General features: G+C 34.9%; 1 protein-coding gene across 1 annotated transcript; it reads right to left on the bottom strand.

Moving 5' to 3' along the window:
- Window positions 1-2,373: 2,373 nt before the first annotated feature.
- On the bottom strand, window positions 2,374-22,694 carry LOC132557059 (DNA annealing helicase and endonuclease ZRANB3-like). The gene is made up of 21 exons (XM_060221539.1): window positions 22,564-22,694; window positions 21,869-21,887; window positions 21,057-21,235; window positions 19,490-19,724; window positions 19,165-19,283; window positions 17,287-17,431; window positions 15,912-16,064; window positions 15,476-15,643; window positions 13,627-13,698; window positions 13,162-13,341; window positions 12,335-12,490; window positions 7,853-8,943; window positions 7,284-7,738; window positions 5,764-5,891; window positions 5,514-5,644; window positions 4,920-5,040; window positions 4,380-4,517; window positions 4,074-4,217; window positions 3,816-3,919; window positions 3,219-3,327; window positions 2,374-2,571 (listed from the first exon to the last, which is right to left on the bottom strand). The coding sequence occupies exons 1-21, from the start codon at window positions 22,692-22,694 to the stop codon at window positions 2,374-2,376; spliced, it is 4,176 nt and encodes a 1,391-aa protein (XP_060077522.1).
- Window positions 22,695-23,211: the final 517 nt, after the last annotated feature.

The raw sequence follows: 23,211 nt of genomic DNA, 5'->3' as shown, positions 1-23,211 counted from the left end.
CGTTATTGCGTTATCAGTGTATGGTCATCTTTAGTGTTTTCCGAGATATAACTGTCGTTAAAATGAAACCACCATAACAGGTAAATGAAGGCGTTCCTTTGTTTGGAACGGGGTATGTTAAATAGAGGTCGCCAGAACACTGACGTCCGTTGGCGAGACAACGGCTATCAATCAGAAAAAGCACACGTAAGCAACCGATCAAACATCCTACCTAAGTCCGGAAAAATGAATTGTTTTTGTATTATTTATGGTTATGGTATTATTTATACTCTGAAAGTAGGATTTATACAGTAGAACCCGAAGAAACTCTAAAATAGCGTACTTAAACATATAAGCACGTAATACAGAGGACTGGATTAGAATCCACTGTGTCTGGTTGTGGTTTAGCCAAGGTCACACGAAGACAGTAGGTAATTGATGTGATTTACTGGTATTCCGAAAAAAATAACTTCTTGAGGTATAATTAGCTAGTATTTTCGTTCGGAAAAATGGATATTTTGAGCTCTTAATTGGGTAGTCTTCCGTGGGACCCATAGGTATCTAGGAATTCACAGTTCAATTAATGGAAGGATTCTCTCGATGTTTTGGACCATTTCATAAAAACTTTCGAAGTTCAGCATATAGTTAAAACAAAAGCATATAGTTTCATCAGGAGATAAACATACTAGATAATACCTAAAAAAAGATAGTATTTGGTAAAAAGATACTAACACGTAACAACAAATGATTTGCGTTATTATGATGAAAAATACCCATTACGTGTTTAAACTGGAGTTATTACGTTTTCTTTGTTTGTTTGGTTTTTTTTGTAACTTGTATGTTTTTTTCAAGTAATGACGCAATATTCACGGTATTTTGTTTACTTCCAAAATGCCGTCAACATATGCTGAAGTACTAGTGGCAAGCACCGTCAGTTTTTAGAAAAGGTTATCTCCCCTAGACCAACAGAAACGATGTATACTTACAAACGTTCTTTGTGATGCGTTGTCGAAATCTTCGTGAACAATATAATTCTATATCACTATTTCCAAGAGTTATATACTGTTTTCCAAATGAATTAAAGTATCAAAAGCTAACTGCAGGTAACAGCTCCGTTAAAATGAGGCTTTCACTTTGCCATTATGTTTTGACGATTGTCGAATTAATTCCTGATGATCAGCTGTGAAAATGATCGGTTCTCACAACAGAAACCAACCGAGGACATATCAATTATAACAATAACATCAAGGGTGAAGTCATTGGATTTCGTTCAAGTCCCCTATATCAAGTGTTATCTAATAATGAAATGCTTCAAATATCTGTGATACCTAGAATTGAAAAAAAAAACCTATCGTCACACTGGCCATCCACTACATAAATCAAAAACAACTACGCGGTGAATATCATTGATACAGATATCTGTGCATTTTTAGAAAGTGTTCATAACCATTAATTTGATTACATACGTAATTTTTAAAAATAATATACAAATACACTTGGTAATATTACGATTATCTCCCCTTGTTGAGATACCCCGTTTAGATTCCAATTTGTGCTGAAAGTATGCATTTTTATTCTCACTAAGAGTTTTATTGGTTTTAATTAATGTTTAACATAAGCAGTTTGAACAACTTGGTGGGTCATTGTTGGAAATCAGATTTTTAGGAAGAAGAAAATTTCTTCTAAAATCCAATATTTCAAATACATTGTTTTAATACATATATATTCACATCATGGGTATTAAATCTTATTGAGCACATTTTGTCAATCAGTTTTAACAATCAATTTGAAAACTTTGCCACTGAAATAGAATAAAACGCTCTTTGACAGTAGTAGAAATACTTAATTAACTCCCTTGCTTAACTTTTATGGCAGTTGCTTGTACTAGAAAGCTGTTTACAGTTTGCATTCTGCATTATATATTCAAAGAAAAACAGAAAGTAATACATAAATTATTCACTTCATTTATTCTGCATGACCAGCATCTTCAACAACATCTCAAACAATAATCTGTGTATAGACAAGGTAATCTCTCATATCATAAATATTAACAGATATCACATATTTGATTTATTCCCTCTTTCATTTGTTTGAAATCTTACTGTATAATCAAATTTGCTTTTACTCACTAATATTACTATATGATCGGAGATGAGAAGCTTTACTAATATTTTTTGCTTTCCAAAGAGATAAACTTACCACAACGCACACCAACTACAGATTACAACATTATATATGATTTTGAGCCATGTCATATCTCACTGATTCAAGTTAGTGGATTAGATTTGTCTTTTGAAAATCTCGAAATGTGACATACACTAGGACAAGGTCTAGTGATTATGTCTAATATATCACAGACTGTGTAAGGTCCACACAGACGTTTGGACCTTATTGTCATGAAGAGTACTTAAGAGGTTTAAAGAACATGGTGATGTCTCCTGTTGCTGGACCAAGCTTCCTGATGTTCGCTCGTTTCCTAGCCTGTTCTGCAGTGACCTTCTGGTGACAAATTACACACAGAGTACGGAGGTTGTCAATATCGCATTCTCCTCCACCTTCCCAGACCGGCCGGATGTGGTCAGCATGCCAAAACTACAGAAACAAACAGATTCATGAGATTTCTCTAAACATGGTGATGACACATTCTCAATGTATGACAATCACCGCTTTCACATAAAAATATGATATTACTTCATTTTTGTCATGATCAAACTGAATTTTGAAAATGCGTTTTACAATCTAGATTCTCATGATGTATTAAATAAAGATGTATATAAGGCTATTTACATAATCGATTCTAATAAAATCCTTGTGTAATATTATCAATGCAGTTGCAGTCTTCCTTATATGTACATCACAAAAAACTGATACCTTTCACCACTTCCTAAATATAACACAAAAATGGTAGTTGATATCAAGTATATTTATACACTTAAGTTTGTTTTGTTGGGTTAAGTGTCCTGTGAACAGTCAGGGTTATCATAAGGCAGAGTTGCCTTGTAGTAAATGGTGGCTACCTTATTGAAAAACATATGGGAGACCTGTCCAATGTCATTCAAAACAATTAAGGTTGTCTTGCCCAGGGACAAACCATGTCAATACATACTGGTCTCCGTTTCTCAGTTTCCCGAAAACATAAACACCTAAGTATTTATCTTTTATGCGTTATTTCACTGGATGTTCAATGAACCTGCAGACAATGTGTAAAGTTTTACACTTTACAATATATAATGAATTACCTGGCCAGCAGCTGGGTGTCTGACCATCTGTTCCCGCTGTCTTGCTGAAAGAACATGATATTTGCTCTCATTGATCAGCTCTGCTCTCTGTTTCAAATCTGGGTTATCTCTGAAATACAGTTACTTCCACTACACATTCTCTTGTGATTATGAATAAATACTTTGGTATCGGATAACAAGTTATATGTTAATCTATCATGGAGGAACAAGTCACACACAGCTGTTCTGAATCAGGTTACTTCAACAATACTCTACACTGTAATGACATCATATTGATGATGATTAGATAATGAAGATTATTATCTACCAAAAAAAACCCAATGAAGAGAATTATTTATGAAACATAAAGTGGTTTTGACTAAAAATATGAAAATTTAATGAACTTAAATTTTGAACTTGGAGTAAATAATTTTCAACAATCAAAAGACAACTTCTAAATTTCACAAGATACAAATGAATTAAGAAAGTTACATACTTATACAAACTGAAACTTTGATCTGGTTTTAATGAATTAGTACTTTTTGACAAATGCCATCTTAGGTCAAAGCTCTGAATTGCTATTATTGGGTATACGTCATGCTTATGATGGAGAAATACCTGATCTGTCTAAAGAATGCATGAGCTTCAAAGTCGCACAACTGACAGCGGCCATGTTCAACTTCATACAGACGGTCTCGACCATACTGGGAATTTGTCTTCATCTGTAAACAGAAATTCTAGCATCATTGTGGAAAAGTTGAATTGATCATGGTTGAATTTAGAAACAAATACAATGAAGCCATAAAATTCTATTTTGTTCCTCCATCAAACAAATGTTTGTGAATGTCTAACCCCATGCATATTGTTTTTCCTTACCCAGTAGGCGTCCATGCATGAGCGAGAACATAACCGTGTAGACCAGGCATGCTCTGTACTGTTTATAGAATCCTGTTCCAACAGTTTGTTCTGGTATGGTTTGCAGCAGTGTAGACATAGAGGAGTACCATCTCCACTCACCACCTAGGAGAAAGACCATGTATCCTTATTGTAACAATGAACAGTCATTTTTCTGAAAACTTTTTGTTGCTTCCTAACTTTTCAAAAACCTACAATGAATCATACCAAATGGAGGTCTCCCTTTTGATAAGCAACAGTTATAATACATGTACAAAAAAGACTCACTTGTACAAAGCCTCGTGATTGGGCAGCTGTCTCATCACATATGACCAAACTTTGACCTTTGACCTCAGGTCTGCTAATGACTCGTGTCGATCCCTTTACTTCCTGTGCCTTGGTTATAGCTCTGATTGCCAAATCATCCTGTTGTGAAGAAATAGTGAAATGATAGACAGCATGAAAAGTGCATCTTTATTGGAAATAAGTAATGATATGTCAGTGTGTTGTATAACTTTACACTGATGTGTCACAATCCTTCACACCAGTTACAGCTTCATCTTCAAAATCAGATACTAATTACCCCTAAAGTCTACTTTCTGATATTGAAATGTAGAACTTTTAATAAACCATTTTACCCAGCAATTGTCCCTGGTGCCAACAAACTACTCTATATGAGTTCAGAGGTTGAGCTTTACACTGCCTTATACATCTTCAATAAGCATTTGGTTTTATTCTGATCTTTCTTTCTGGTAAACAAATACAATCCACCAACTAATTAATTCAGAGACCTTAGTTTAGATATTACATCATCAGTGAAAAACCAACCTTACTGATGTGTCGCTGGGAGCAGTGTGTCTTACCGCTGCGTAAATCCTCATAAGCTCTGAGTGGACTAGTAAACTTGATACCACTCTTCATAATCAGTCTACGCTTAGTTTCTGTAAGGCTGTCAAAGTGTCACAGAATATACCGCTGATGTCATGTATTAGATAAAGATGTATAAAGATATCTGACTCTACTGATCTAAAGGGAGACAACTAAGCGACATGTTACATTGCAGAAAAGACAACATTTTGTGCAGTGAAATTAAATGATGCTGAATATAACAGGATATCATTGTTGTATCCGATATTGATCACATTTCTCAATGGATTGTTATTTCTAAAACTGAAAAAAAAAATACCGATGAAAATAAGTTAAACACTTTTGAATAATTTTAACTAAATAATACAGTGCATCATTTCATAATACAGTAATCCCTATGACATATTTACGTAAGTCCTGACCTATCTATTGCTATATACTATCATCACTTGTTCTTATTAGTCAGGTTCACAGTACCTTGGTGTGTTCTGATAAGAAATTAAACCAACAATTGTCATCAACAGCTCTAAAACCATCATTGTTGAAGTCTCATACCTGTTCCACTCTCGGACAAACCTCTCCACAAGTCTGAGGTTATCAGGGTGAAGAAGGAGATCAGGCAGGGCATCCTGGTTACCAAGCTCTATGTCCAAAGGCAGAAAGTTAGCTTCCAGAGACAAACCTTCCTGTAACACATATCCAGTTAGATTAGATTCTGTGACACTGTGCGACTATGTTGCATATTATACACAATTATAAGGTTTATATATATATAGATATTGGATAGATATCAAAGAGTACTTACTGAATCAAACAAATAAACACGTCCAGTGTACCTGCTGCAACAGTACATCAGATGAGTGTGGATGGTCACCATGTCTAAGTCAACTATGCGAACATTAGTCTTTGAACAAGAAACTTCTGCTGATTTTCCTAAATACATAAGTATTAAAAAAACATGAAATTGAATGCAAATTTTAAAAAACTGTTTTTTTCTGTAGTTTGGAGATAACATAATAGAAAATTCAGTATTTCAGAGACAGGCTTTAAATCTTATTTGTATGTTACAATGAATCCCAAGATTATACCTATAATACTCAAAGGAAATGTGTCTAAACTTCATGTCCTGGCATAAAATTATCACTCAGAAATCCAAAATACAATCTATCGCATGTATCTTTATTTTACGTTATCTTGTGAGTTTTACGTTACCTTGTGAGTTTTACGTTACCTTGTGAGTTTTACGTTATCTTGTGAGTTTTACCTTGTGAGTTTTACGTTATCTTGTGAGTTTTACCTTGTGAGTTTTATGTTACCTTGTGAGTTTTACATTACCTTGTGAGTTTTACGTTACCTTGTGATACGTTACCTTGTGAGTTTTACGTTATCTTGTAAGTTTTACGTTATCTTGTGAGTTTTACGTTACCTTGTGAGTTTTACATTACCTTGTGAGTTTTACGTTACCTTGTGAGTTTTACCTTGTGAGTTTTACCTTGTGAGTTTTACCTTGTGAGTTTTACGTCACCTTGTGAGTTTTACGTTACCTTGTGAGTTTTACCTTGTGAGTTTTACCTTGTGAGTTTTACGTCACCTTGTGAGTTTTACGTCACCTTGTGAGTTTTACGTTACCTTGTGAGTTTTACGTTACCTTGTGAGTTTTACATTACCTTGTGAGTTTTACGTTACCTTGTGAGTTTTACCTTGTGAGTTTTACCTTGTGAGTTTTACGTCACCTTGTGAGTTTTACGTTACCTTGTGAGTTTTACCTTGTTAGTTTTACATTACCTTGTGAGTTTTACGTTACCTTGTGATACGTTACCTTGTGAGTTTTACGTCACCTTGTGAGTTTTACGTTACCTTGTGAGTTTTATGTTACCTTGTGATAAGTTACCTTGTGAGTTTTACGTTACCTTGTAAGTTTTACATTACCTTGTGAGTTTTACGTTACCTTGTGAGTTTTACGTCACCTTGTGAGTTTTACGTCACCTTGTGAGTTTTACGTTACCTTGTGAGTTTTACCTTGTGAGTTTTACATTACCTTATGAGTTTTACGTTACCTTGTGATACGTTACCTTGTGAGTTTTACGTTACCTTGTGAGTTTTACGTTATCTTGTGAGTTTTACGTTATCTTGTGATACGTTACCTTGTGAGTTTTACGTCACCTTGTGAGTTTTACGTTACCTTGTGAGTTTTACGTTATCTTGTGAGTTGTATGTTACCTTGTGATATGTTAGCTTGTGAGTTTTACATTACCTTGTGAGTTTTACGTCACCTTGTGAGTTTTACCTTGTGAGTTTTACGTTACCTTGTGAGTTTTACGTTACCTTGTGAGTTATACTGTGACATAACTTCCTCCTCCCAGTCATCCTCAAACATGTCCTCTATCACATCTTCTATTTCTCCTTCTTCCTTTTCCCTTTTCTTCTCTTTTTCAATTTTTTCCCCCCTGTCCTTCACTTTCTTGTTAGAAGTATCAACATTTGAATTGGTATTATTAAATGTATTTGGGTCACATTGGGATTCAGTATCATCAAGGTCAAATTCTGATACAAAATCCAGATCAAATTGAGATCCAATGTCCAGTTCACTTTCATCAGAATCACAGACGGTATCCTCTATATCACCATTGATGTTGTCTGATTCGGAGGAAAATGAAGATATATCATCCATATTTTGTGTACCATCAGATTCACTTCCATCCTTGCTTGTCATTTTCGATGTCACATCCTCGTGGTCACCCAATGTCTTTGTCATAGAGGTTAAGGTTAGAATTGATAGACTAGACTTGTCACAATGGTTATTTCCAACTAATTTGTCACTCTGTTGAAGGCAAGGTTTGTCATGTTGTTTAAGACAAGGTTTTTCACACTGTTTGAAACTAGATTTCTTGCACTGGTTTGTGAGACTTGATTTCTCGCACTGGTTTGTGAGACTTGATTTCTCGCACTGGTTTGTGAGACTTGATTTCTCGCACTGGTTTGTGAGACTTGATTTCTCACACTGCTTTAGAACACATTTATCACTCTGGTTTTTCCTTTTAGAATTTAACATAACTGATGTTTCTTCTTCACACTGCCAACTCTTCAGTGATTTTTTTAAACCACATGACCCTGGAGTTTCACTTACATGAACCTGTGAACCAGACGAGCTATGAATGTCCTTGGATTTTGTCTGTGCCGAAGGAGAATCTGCTGCATTGTTCTCTAACCTTCCATATTCCCATGTATCCACTGCTTTTGTCCTCAACTCATTGCACATTTCACAGTATGGTAAATCAACATGGTTAATGAAAGTACAAACTGAGCAGGTCCACATCATAGTACTGCCTTCATCTGATTCCCTTGCAGGGTTAGTGTTTGTCTGAGGCAGACTCAACCTCCTTCTTAGTGTTTTACTATGTCTAATGCTGCCACTGTTATGTTTTTTTGTTGTAGAAACAGTTTTTCTTTCATTTATAGTTTTCCTACCAGTTTTCCTCCATGGTTGAGGTGTAAAATCATCATCCTCATGTCCATTTTGAATCGTTACAGAAATATCTTCCACTTGAGAGCCTGAATTTAAAAAAGAATTTCCAAGTCTCCTCAAATGATTTGTTGGTGTTTTAGCTGAGTAGTCATTGTCATTCGTTTCTTTTCTAGCAGGAATATTTTGCTTTTTATCAGAAGTCTTGTTATGTGAATTTTCTCGTTTTCTTGAACGATGGAGACTGATGTCATGTAAACAGTCATCAGATAAGTTGTCATCCTCCTCCTCATCTGTCAGCTTATCATCATCTACTACAGGTTTGTCCCCCTCTACCATGGACTTGTCCTCCTCTTCTTCTGAGGTTTCATCCTCTATTACAATTGCAGTCTCTTCCACGAGATCATCAGCATCATCTACAGTAGTGACTGTCTTCTTACGTTTACAATTCCTATCCTGATCTGATATTTTTCTTTTTTTACCAGAAGTCATGAAATCCAAAATGGACATTTGATCTTTAGGCTGTAATAAGTAAGAATATGTTAATGTTCCATGCAAATATATTAATATAAAATATTTTCCAGAAGGAAAGTTTAATTTCATTACCTAGAAAAAGATATTTATGGAGACAAACTGTTGTTAAAAGGCATTGTAGTTTATGTATGCTTCCAATTCCAATCAGCCAGCACCTAGCTGGCCTTGAACAGTCACAACAATTCCTTCTGTCAGGCTTCTTATACACTTAGGATAAGTCACTTATACACTTAGGATAACTCACTTATACACTTAGGATAACTCACTTATACACTTAGGATAACTCACTTTTACACTTAGGATAAGTCACTTATACACTTAGCATAAGTCACTTATACACTTAGGATAACACTTATACACTTAGGATAACTCACTTATACACTTAGGATAACTCACTTATACACTTAGGATAACTCACTTATACACTTAGGATAACTCACTTATACACTTAGGATAACTCACTTATACACTTAGGATAAGTCACTTATACACTTAGCATAAGTCACTTATACACTTAGGATAACTCACTTATACACTTAGGATAAGTCACTTATACATTTAGCATAACTCACTTATACACTTAGGATAAGTCACTTATACACTTAGGATAACTCACTTATACACTTAGGATAAGTCACTTATACACTATACTCACTTATACACTTAGGATAAGTCACTTATACACTTAGGATAACTAACTTAGGATAAGTCACTTATACACTTAGGATAAGTCACTTATACACTTAGGATAAGTCACTTATACACTTAGGATAAGTCACTTATACACTTAGGATAAGTCACTTATACACTTAGGATAACTCACTTAGGATAACTCACTTATACACTTAGGAGAACTCACTTAGGATAACTCACTTATACACTTAGGATAACTCACTTATACACTTAGCATAAGTCACTTATACACTTAGGATAACTCACTTATACACTTAGGATAACTCACTTAGGATAACTCACTTATACACTTCGGATAAGTCACTTATACACTTAGGATAAAACACTTAGCATAAGTCACTTAAACACTTAGGATAACTCACTTATACACTTCGGATAACTCACTTATACACTTAGGATAACTCACTTATACACTTAGCATAAGTCACTTAAACACTTAGGATAACTCACTTATACACTTAGGATAACTCACTTAGGATAACTCACTTATACACTTCGGATAACTCACTTATACACTTAGGATAACTCACTTATACACTTAGGATAACTCACTTATACACTTAGGATAAGTCACTTATACACTTAGGATAACTCACTTATACACTTAAGATAAGTCACTTAAACACTTAGGATAACTCACTTATACACTTAGGATAACTCACTTATACACTTAGGATAAGTCACTTATACACTTAGGATAACTCACTTATACACTTAAGATAAGTCACTTAAACACTTAGGATAACTCACTTATACACTTAGGATAACTCACTTATACACTTAAGATAAGTCACTTAAACACTTAGGATAACTCACTTATACACTTAGGATAACTCACTTAGGATAACTCACTTATACACTTCGGATAACTCACTTATACACTTAGGATAAGTCACTTATACACTTAGCATAAGTCACTTATACACTTAGGATAACTCACTTATACACTTAGGATAAGTCACTTATACACTTAGGATAACTCACTTAGGATAACTCACTTATACACTTCGGATAACTCACTTATACACTTAGGATAACTCACTTATACACTTAGGATAACTCACTTATACACTTAGGATAAGTCACTTATACACTTAGGATAACTCACTTATACACTTAGGATAACTCACTTATACACTTATACACTTAGGATAAGTCACTTATACACTTAGGATAACTCACTTATACACTTAGGATAACTCACTTATACTCTTAGGATAACTCACTTAGGATAACTCACTTATACACTTCGGATAAGTCACTTATACACTTAGGATAACTCACTTAGGATAACTCACTTATACACTTAGGATAACTCACTTAGGATAACTCACTTATACACTTAGGATAACTCACTTAGGATAACTCACTTATACACTTAGGATAACTCACTTATACACTTACATCACTAGATTTAAAATAAAAGAACTATGTTTTTAGGATACATGAATGTGATGTTGTGATCATATTTCTCAAACTCTTCACAGAATGAAATGATGTGATTATTGTGCTGTGAAACAATGTAAGTTATCATCTAATTAAGTAAAGAAGTGTTAAAAGCTCGCCTTAATTTACTTAAAAAAATACATTGTAGTTTAAAAATTGAAACAACAAAAAAAATAATTATGATCACAACGATAAAACTGCTGTAACTGATAAAATTGTTTTGATAAAAATACAAGATGATGCTAAGTGTGACATTTCCCCTGAGCCCTGTTGTTTAAAAGAAAGACACACAATCATATATATATTTATATAGATGCTATTTGTTATTTGTAATCCTTCCATACATAGTACTGAAATGGAGAACCTATACAAAGTTTGAGTAGAGAACTGGTCTGAAAAAAACTGATTATTGTGATTTGACCTATCTGTTTCCATGGTAACAGAAAGAGTATTTGAATGGAGAACTTCCTCATAGCTAGTTCTAGCTTAGCTTAGTAAGTGTAAAAAGTTTTAAGCAATTATCTGGAATGGTTTCAGAGCTGTGGTCCAGAGAGAAATAATGAAATTTGTGATGAGTATTATCAGTTTCCATGGTAACAGAGAAAAAATATTTCACTTGGGCACTAACCTAATATATAAAGAAAGTTTTGTTGAGTTGAGTGGAATGGTTTCGAAGTTGTAGCCCAGAATGGAAAGTTATCAGTAATTTTGTGTTTTTTGACTATGTTTCCATGGTAAAGGAAGAAATATAAAAAGTCACCAATAGCCTAATATACACAGAAAGTTTTGTTAAGTTGAGTAGAACACTTTTGAAGTTGTAGCCTGGAAAGGAAAGTAAACACTAACTTTGTGGTTTTTGGCTGTTTCCTTGGAAACAGAAAAAATACAAAAAATGAAATTTCATCAATAGCAAAAGGCACAACTAAGGCATTACTTAATATATACAGCAAGTTTTATAAAGTTGAGTTGAATGGTTTTGAAGTTATAGCCCGGTAAAGCCCACAGACGGATGGATAGATGGACAGACAGAGTCCAGATTTATATGTTAATTAAAAGTTACAATATCACTTTTCCTCAACATCTTACATAATGTTACAAAAAATCTAATAACTATCATGTGTTTGGCAAACATTAATGATATAAAAACTCTTATAAATATGAAAGCAACAAAGTGATTTTTGCCATAGTATCTAGATATGTGACATATGTTTTGAGACATGTGCAATAATGGCACACTGACCTGCTGTGATACAAACATGCCCGCCAGGTCAACATCCTTGGTAGGTTGTGGAAGAACAGCATCAGCATTAGACAAAACCTCAATCTGGTAGCGATTCCCCTTGTCAGCAGCTAGCTCCTGCTTCTTACCATTCAGTGTGGTGGTAGTAATGATTGTCTGGGAATGACAAATTTCAACACTGGATTTGAGTATACAATTCTTTGAATATAAAATATATTTACAATTTTTGAAAATGACAAATTTAAAGGGATATTCTATACAAGTTTGCAAATTTCTGGCTTTTTGTGGATGTTTTCAAACTCTTTATGACTTTTAAAACTATTGCCAGCATCAAAATATCTTTCCTATTGTCAGTATGGGCAGATCGAATTGGTGGAAATACTCCTTGCCAATACAAAATTAGACAGTCTAAATATAGTGCATGGGGAATCTGGAACTCAGTCACTGACTGGATTAGAGAATTTATGTATTGGGTGAATACACAGGTTTGTACAATATTCACTTATAATTTATGCTGGATTGGAATGCCATTGTTTTGTTTGAATTATTTCTGGTCAATTAAAAATATACATAAACATTTCACACTGTCTGGTTGATAAAATGCAAACCTGTTGTGGCTCAATCCTGGTCGAGCTAATGCTTGTTAATTGATCTAGCTAGGTCTGTATAGAGTTTCCACAGATAAAATATAGTATGTTTTGAGGGTACATTTCCTTTAAGAACATTAGTATATCCTTTCGTGAATTTTTTCATAAAAACAATAATATATGAAATCCTAGCTAGTGTTAAATATCCCTTTAACTTAAAAGAAAGAACTTTAAAGCCACCTTTTTGCAAACAGCTGACCAGACCCACTCATCCATGGTCTCCTTGGCAACCAAGTAGTGAATGGATACACACACTGTCTGACCAATGCGATGAGCACGGTCCTCACACTGAATCATTACGCCTGGTGTCCAGTACATCTCCGCAAATACAACCAGGGTAGCTGCAGTGAAGGTCAACCCCTGTAAACATATGATCATTTGAGTTTATGTAAATGTTAGAAGATTAATTTGTGTAAATGTAAGAAGTCAGATCCTGTAAATGTATAGAGGTCAGTCCCTAGAAGTCAGATTATGTAAATGTTTAGTATCATCACTCATGCATTTATGAAAGATACCAAAAATTAGTCACACTCATAACTAAAAACACTCTTAAATAATCCCAATGTGTTTGTGACAGGTAACATGCCACTAGAATATTCTGGAAGCTTTGATAAAGATAGGTGTGCTTTGCAATTTGCTACTTACCACACCTGCAGCCAGGATACTCAGTATAGCAACCTTGGTCTCTGGGTCAGACTGAAACTGCTGAACATACATCTGAAACAAGAACACAAGTGTTCTAAGTGTATAAGTCATCATATGTGGTTATTTTCAAGCAAAATGCAAAATACACTGAAATTTCTGTTTCTCTCCAAAAAATATCAAGTTTAAAAGTTTATTTTAATTAATGATATGTAAACATCATAGATATGTTATTGTCACATTCTAATAATGATGCATTGTAAAACATGTAATCGGAACCTTGTAAATTCAAATATAACATTTTATCCCTAAAATATTACACTTCCTGAGGAGGGAAAGAAAATTTTGTTTGATATTTAAAAGTACTACTTTCAGTATGATTATTAAACTAAATAAAAAGTTAATAGAACAAACCATGAAGATTTTGTAGTCCCCCCCCCCCCCCCCCCCAAAAAAAAAAACCAAAAAACTTACATCAAAAAGGAAAAACTCCTGTAATCTATTTGGTGGGTTAAGGAGTCCATGCTACAATATTTCAGGTTCAAGTTTGATTGGAATAGCACATGTACATAAAAGAAAAGCTTAAAGAAAAAAAAAACAAAAAGAAGAAACTGAGCCAAACACAAAATCTTGAGGTCCAGCTTCTCAGCATCCCTAATTTTCAGTTGCTGAACCATAAAATAAAACCCAGATACTTTAGGGGATACAGCCACTAGCACTACCTGCACTCTTGGAACACTTAATTGCAAAATTGAAGGTCCCAAGTGCAACACCTTGTGGTTAAGATGAGGAGACTAATTTGATCCCTTCATGTACATCAAACGAATCTCAAAGGCTTTGAAGTCTACTGTTGCTCTGGTTTGCTATTGCTCAATTTTTTTCTCCTGAAACCCGTTCTAGACCAATCAAATTACGTCACTTTTGCCTTCTATTTTGCCATTAAATGCACCTATGTGACTGTCTGAGTTGAATGTCTTTGACCTTTAACTGAATTGAGCAACTTCAACATGTTTCAGGTGGATGGTATTGACCTAACAGACTGTTTGAATTGATAACCTTGACCTACCAGTCTGTGAGTTGGATGAGATTGACCTATCTGTGTTGATAACCTTGACCTTCCCAATCTGTGAGTTGAATCAGATTGACCTATCTGTGATGATAACCTTGACCCTACCAATCTGAGTTGGATCAGATTGACCTATCTGTGATGATAACCTTGACCCTCCCAATCTGTGAGTTGGATCAGATTGACCTATCTGTGATGATAACCTTGACCCTCCCAATCTGTGAGTTGAATCAGATTGATCTATCTGTGTTGATAACCTTGATCTACCAGTCTGTGAGTTGGATCAGATTGACCTACCTGTGTTGATAACCTTAACATACCAGTCTGTGAGTTTGACGAGATTACCTATCTGTGTTGATAACCTTGACCTACCAGTCTGTGAGCTCGCCAAGATTGACAATCTGTGTTGATAACCTTGACCTACCAGTCTGTGAGCTCGCCAAGATTGACAATCTGTGTTGATAACCTTGACCTACCAGTCTGTGAGTTGGACGAGATTGACCTATTTGTGTTGCTAACCTTGACCTACCAGTCTGTGAGCTCGACAAGATTGACTATCTGTGTTGATAACCTTGACCTACCAGTCTGTGAGTTGGACGAGATTGACCTATTTGTGTTGCTAACCTTGACCTACTAGTCTGTGAGCTTGACAAGATTGACTATCTGTGTTGATAACCTTGACCTACCAGTCTGTGAGTTGGAAGAGATTGACCTATTTGTGTTGCTAACCTTGACCTACTTGTCTGTGATTTGGATGAGATTGACCTTTCTAAGTTGATGACATACCTGTCTCTCTGAGGTAGGTGTCTCCCCATCAATCCTGATAAACTTGATTTTCTTGTTGTACAAGGACTGCTGTAATCCATTCATCATGTTACGGTGGTATGCAAACACAAGGAACTTAAGGTTTTCATTGTCACACAACATCTCAATATACTCTCGGGCTGGTCCGATCTGTCAACAACAAAGTCATTCCATGACAAATATTTGTGAGAATCGTTAAGTAAACTGTATCCCTGTCTAATACATCAGTTTTAACATAACCTGTTCCTCTTGTCTTTGTGTATTCATAGTAAAGTACTGACTTTCATTCAGTTTCCTTTGTTTTCCTACTTCTTTCTGTATAATTTTCCTTTCTATTATACATTCAATGACTGTTACTTTTGCCTCCCCAATAAAAAAAAAAGCTATTACTTTTGCCTCCCACCAATCTTTGTTTTACCTTTGCATCTCCACTCAGTTGGTAGAGTTTCTGTATGAGAGCATTAGTAGAATGATCTTCCCTTCCTTCATGCTGCATGGCATTCATCATGTCAGCAGTGTTTTTACCTTTGGTCAACAAAGGCTTCAGTTCTTCAAAAGTTTTCTTAATTTCCTATACAACAAAACATGAAATTCACCATCACAAAGGAACCCTGGACATAACATATCACTACAATAGTCAAATTAAGTAAGTAAAGCAGACTACCAGAAAATTCAACCATATGAGTTCAGTAACTAACCCAGATCTCAAGCAAGACTTACTGTTTACTTTCATATGCCTAGAACTTCAACAAGTCTTGCATTACAATTAAGACTTTTAGTAAGATCATATTTCACATTTCATGTAAACCAGTCCAAACATTCAACAAAGCATGATGTAAGATATAAGTTTGCCTGAATTTGTGTACCTGTAATTAGAAATTGTATAACAAGTGTACCATTGTTGGATTGCCATCAATTTGTCTTGCATAATGCGTCCATGGTACAGCACAAATTAAGTACAAAGACTAGGTATTACACCACAGGACACAATCTAGATTCCTTTACTGTGTTTATGAGTAACCTTCGTTCCATAAAAATTTTCTACATAAAATTCCCTTTTCCTCACTGATAGTTTTCAACACTATTTTTGAGAATTTTGTTCTTATTCTATAAAACTGAATCATTTCCACGCTTGTTTGCAAAACAGCGATAATAATCCAAGATGGCTGCCTGTTGGCTATTTTATTTTCCTGATCAGTCCAAAAATTAAACTGGCACAACAAGGAACCAAGAGGAACCAACATATGGAATTTGAGAAATCTATCCAGTGCTTTTCAAGGAATCACAATAACAAAAACTGCTTACAGATGGACGGACAGGTTACAAAGGCAAACGCTTTCACTGACAGAATCATCACACTCAGGCAAACGCTTTCACTGACAGAATCATCACACTCAGGCAAACGCTTTCACTGACAGAATCATCACACTCAGGCAAACGCTTTCACTGACAGAATCATCACACTCAGGCAAACGCTTTCACTGACAGAATCTCACACTCAGGCAAACGCTTTCACTGACAGAATCTCACACTCAGGCAAACGCTTTCACTGACAGAATCTCACACTCAGGCAAACGCTTTCACTGACAGAATCATCACACTTACACTAAGTACAATCACTTGGAATTGACAAACTAGAGCCGTCATCACGAGGATCACTAACACTCTGGCAGATGAACATAGTTTATACATAAATTGCTTTATTTCAATCCTAATGACCTCAGTGTTTTATGAATGACCTTGAACTTTCCTTTGATATCTACCATTCCCTAATCATGCTCCTTATGGCTTACTGTTTTTATCTCAGAGTCCTTCAGTTGGAACAGAACACGCTGTCTCTGTTTGGGTGGCAGCTGTGTAAGAACATCATTCTTTAATCGCCGGATCATCAGCATATCAGAAAGGCGCTCTGCCAGTTCCTCCAAGTTACTTGCTCCACTGCAGAAAAAAATGTGATATCTTTAACATGTTGGAGACTGGTGACTGTGTGGTATATTGCAGACTGTAACAAATAATGTTTACTACTGATAACACTATTTTTGTATATATGATAAATCTGAAAATTCCACAGGTTGATATCTGTCCAGGTGATATCACCCCCTGAAGTGATATCACACTCTTTAGAAAGTGATATCTCAACCCCTCTCATTTTTTTTATATTTTGCCACTTCTGCTTATCGCTGTTTGATTTGAACATATATAAAATATTGTTGGCAAGGAAGAAATGGGGTTCTCTTTCTTAAAGACTAATTAAGAATCCCACTCAAATTTCCAGATGGTGACATTTCCACATTGGTTTCCCCTATTAGTGATCCACCAGTAGCTTTAGTCTGCAAAAGTAAACAGCTAAGGACTTATGATGCCTTCGGCCCTTTGACAGATAAGGGGTGTGATATAAAAATGATCATAATAATCTCTACATATCTAATGTCAGTATAAATACATGGAGAAGATGTAACATAGTCCGTGTAAACCCACCATTTTTGCTGTTGTTAAATTTCCAGAGACGTTCTTTATTTAGCACAATCAAATATTAGCACATTATCATATTTCGGCAAATTAGTACAATGTTGAACTCATGCATGAATAAATATTGCTCTATATAAACAATATTGTAATTAGTCATATTATAGCACTATACTTTCAGTGTGAAAGGTGCTAAAAAAATGATTACCACAAAAATATTTGTTTACAGCATAAGGACTTGCCTGTTTTTGGACGACTTTTGCTACTTTGAGACAACTTTCACAACTTTAAGGTGACTATTGCTACTTTGAGACGACTGTTGCTACTTTGAGCAAACTATTGCTATTTTGAGACGACTGTTGCTACTTTTAGACGACTATTGCTACTTTGAGACGACTGTTGCTACTTTGAGACGACTGTTGCTACTTTGAGACGACTGTTGCTACTTTGAGACAACTATTGCTACTTTGAGACGACTGTTGCGACGACTATTGCTACTTTGAGATGACTGTTGCTACTTTGGGACGACTGTCACTACTTTGAGATGATTGTCGCTACTTTGAGCCGACTGCTGCTACATTAAGACGACTGTTGCTACTTTTAGATAACTATTGCTACTTTTAGATAACTATTGCTACTTTTAGATAACTATTGCTACTTTTAGATAACTATTGCTACTTTTAGATGACTATTGCTACTTTGAAGACATTTTACTCTCTGACTAGAATTTCGTTAAACCTCCAGTAAGTGTGACCTAAAATTACTGCTGCCCAAGTAAGTTTAGCCACATCTTGCGTGCATGAAACAGATTAAACCCACAATTATGAAATTAAATTGAACAATAATTTCACTTTTAAACTAGGTTTTAAAATTGCCCCTTGCAGCAGATATGAACTCAAAATTTTTGAAAAGTTGTTTGATTCCTCAACATGGAGACATCTGAAGCACTTTTAGGCTGTGAACTACTAAAGACAAATACATGTACTGTTACATTATTTATTATTTCAGGTTCATGGTAAGCAAATGATGCATTAATGAACATTTCATAAACACCCTTCAGTGTTAGTATCTTGTTTTTATTCGTGGATGTTTTAGTATATTAGGTTGGCACAAGATGAAGGGTATTGAAACCTTTACAAGTCCACAACAGACTGATCAAACAATACGAAAATCTATTATTGATATCAATCATTATGTAAACTCACTTGACACATCGACGTCTGACCCGTCCAAACATCTCTGTTTTAGCATCACAATATCTGGCTGTGTAGTTCCACCATGTGCCAAACTTTCCTGGACAAAGGGCATCAATTTGCGGGAACAACTGTGAGAAAAATGCTAAAATCTTTCGATATATATTCAAAGATGAAGCAAAATGAGACAAAATTTATTAATAATTTCATGGTGTTGACTTACTCGTTTCTTATGTTGGCTATTTATGAAGTCTTTTAATTCTACACTTACTGAATTGATCATTTCAATGATTATTTCCAGTAACTATCAAATGTATTTCCATGTCCTAATCATTACCTCCACAGGTCTGGCCAGCGATGGTGTCCCAGATAACAGAATGCGGCGGTTGGCAGACTTGACTAATGGGACTACAGCTTTACAGGAGGCTGTTTTGATGTTGCGTATGGAGTGAGATTCATCAACGATCACAACCTGGAACTTCCGATTATTTAGTGCTTCCTGAAGTAATTTACTGGTTGACTTGCACAGCAATCCGAAAGTAGTAATGGAGATTTTGGCTTCTGCAAATCCACTGAACCAAAACGATTATTAAATTCTGATTACTTTGTGATAATTAAAAAAAACTAAAAGCAACCCTGCACCATTTATTAAAAAGGTAAATATTCCAAGTTAAGCTTAATGCTATGAATACTGACATGTAACATTACACTACAAAATGTTTGAAAGAAAAATGCTTGTACTCTGTTAAGTAAATGTAAAGAAAAACTAGCACTAACCCCAACAGTTGAGAAAGGAGGAGTGCAAATTTAAGCCATTCTGCAGCCACTAAGTAATGATCTTCAATTTTTAACATGAAGACACTTCCATGTTAGCAGCATATAGTATGCTATTCAAAACATCAGATTTTTTGTTGATCCCTAGAAAATTTCATAATCAAATTTGAGTGATGAAAAATGAAAATCCACTTGCCAATGTTTTTAAAAATTTACAGTAAAAGTAGTAGGTTTTAAAAGTATCAGGTCTTAGGAATAATGTTGAAGAAGAATTAGCAAAATAAAGATTAAGCATGTCACAAACACAGAACTAATGGCTGATCTATTTTAGATTTGTTACCAATCTTTGCTTACCACACATCACTACCTTAATGTACTCAAATTGCATTCTACCTGTTTGTCTTCACTTAGCATTGTAACATGTCTGTACTCACCTAGCGTTGTTATGTGCCTGTACTCACCTAGTGTTGTTATGTGCCTGTACTCACTTACCATTTTACCTGTCTATTCTCACCTACCATTGTAACCTGTCTGTGCTCATCTACCATTTTACCTGTCTATTCTCACCTACCATTGTAAACTGTCTGTGCTCACCTACCATTTTATCTGTCTATTCTCACCTACCATTTTATCTGTCTATTCTCACCTACGATTTTACCTGTCTGTGCTCACCTACCATTGTTACCCGTTTATGATCACCTAACATTGTTACCTGTTTATGATCACCTAGAATTGTAATCTGTCTGTGCTCACCTGCCATTGTTACCCATTTATGATCACCTAGAATTGTCACCTGTTTATGATCACCTAGAATTGTTACCTGTTTATGATCACCTAGAACTGTTACCTGTTTATGATCATCTAGAATTGTCACCTGTTTATGATCACCTAGAATTGTTACCTGTTTATGATCATCTAGAATTGTCACCCGTTTATGATCACCTAGAATTGTTACCCGTTTATGATCACCTAGAATTGTTACCTGTTTACGATCACCTACCATTGGTACTCATTTATGATACCTAGAACTGTAACCTGTCTGTACTCACCTGCCATTTTTACCTGTTTGTAATCATCTAGCATTGTATCCTGTTTGTGCTCACCAAGCATTCTTGCCAGATTATGCTCACCTCGCATCGTTACCTGTCTGTATGAGGTATATATCTTTTGGTTTGACATCAGGAAGCCATTTTTCTATCTCTTCTATCCACACAAACTTCAGTGAGGATGGCACAATAATCAGCAATGGCCATTCTTTCCTGTAGTAGTATGCCACTGAAATAGCCTGTAAAGTCTTACCAAGTCCCATCTATTAAAGACATCAATCATATGTCAATTGTTAGAAGCATCACAAACAATCCAGACACACAAAAAAGGATTAAGCCAGGAGAGTAAGATCACATCCTGCTTCAAGAATGATAAACTACAAAAATACATTGAAAGTTACAGATTTTTGGACAAATGTCAAGGTTACAAAAATGACCTAAATGCAATTGAAAACTTACATTGGATAAGATCAGTTATTTTAATTATTCAATTCAACACCCATGTCATTTGTTTGTGTTTTATAAAATGTTGATCTTAATAATAAATGATGTTTGTTGTATTATTGGATTGTCAAATTGACTAAAATATTGCACAAGCTGCATTCATATCAGCAAAGTTGCATGTGTGGTCCTCAATGAAGTACTTCATCCCAAATTTTCCACTACTTTAATATGATATGCTGATATCTACCAGTATTATAAATATATACTGGTATTTGTTATACAATGTGGTGAAAATGAAACTGTCAATCTAATGGTGTATGTTGTTAATATGAAACTAAACAAGGTATTGTTCTCCTTGGGTTTGTGGTCTAAATTTGTTCATCAAAAATTTATAAACCTACTTTATTGTTTCTTCAACACATTTCAACATGTAATAAATTACACATACTAACCTCATCTGCTATCAAGCATCTGAAATATTGAATAAACCATTTTAATACATTGAATTCATGAATGCCATGTTAATAAACCTGAAAGATTCCAATAAATATTATTGATATCATTACGTAATTTAAAACATGATCAAAATTATTTAAGTTCATAACCTTGTTATTTCAACCGAACTATTGATTGATGAGGGTAAACTGTTAATTAAAATATGAGGCAGATGTGACTCCACATCTTTATTCAGTAGAAAATTTGGTATGACCAAATTTTAATTTCTCTGTTATTATATATAGCTTGCCTTTTAGACTTAATTTCCAGACTATAGTTTTGGCAGGGTACATAGCATCATCAACAAGTCTTAAAGCAAGAAAAACGAAACAACTATATCAGCTGTAAATGACGCGATTTCATTCATTACTCTTTGAGAAAATAGTTATCTCTCTAAATCTGGAGCCATTATAGTTTTCCTTGTAATTATTTATGATACATAGATACATCTTCAAAATGTAGGGTCTCTATATGCCCGACACTAAATCCTATACTTTTTTACCTTTGAGTGATCATATCGTAATTGTTTAACGTTTTTAATCGGATATTAAATGTTTGTTATTGTTGGACCTCGGAGGTTCGACTTGTCTGCTCGTACTGTTGTACATTCGTCTACGGTTTATTTTCATAGATTTCTATCGCATAAAATAACCTTCCATTCTTTCGAACTGCAAAACAGATCCCTTCTTTTTGAAAATCCATAAGACGATTACGGAGCTTCAACGGAAGCGATGACAGCACATTTTCCTCAACGCAGTCTCTGTCCCTTCCCTTCCCCGCCATTTTTTCAAGTTACTAAATCCTACCTTGATAGACAGGAAACTTCCAGAATAGGGGAAGTAACTAAACAAGATCCGCGAATGGTCCGTGTGTACTGTTCACACGGATATCAAGTAGATATTGCCAAAATGACTATCATACGTTTTTAATCCTTTTAAAGATGTCAATGAACACTAGATAAAGTATGTTGCTGGTATTCAGGATAAGACCAAGAGTGATCCTTCTGAATATTCCACGTTTTTTTGTTTTTGTATTGTTTTTCTTCTTCCGTTTCCCCAGAGAGAGGCACTTGATTGAAGGTCGTTTATTTGAAGATATTTTGTATCTTTCAAAGCCACATGCATGCTTCTAAATAAGCATGGCTCTATTTTTTAACTCCAGATGGTTCTAAAAAAACTTTCAACTTATTTGAGACCCGTGATCATGCTATTTTTATAAAGACATTTATACCACTCCATCTCTGGCTAAATATCATGATTTTTGGGTTTTCTAGAACTTCAGAAATATTTCTCAAGTTCAA

This window comes from Ylistrum balloti, unplaced genomic scaffold (genome assembly GCF_031769215.1).
Source record: "Ylistrum balloti isolate Yb309-2 unplaced genomic scaffold, AGI_CSIRO_Ybal_v1 Utg370620, whole genome shotgun sequence".
Classification (NCBI taxonomy): Eukaryota; Metazoa; Mollusca; class Bivalvia; order Pectinida; family Pectinidae; genus Ylistrum; species Ylistrum balloti.
Note: the sequence above shows the minus strand (reverse complement) of the source record. Positions and strands in the feature narration are given on the sequence as shown.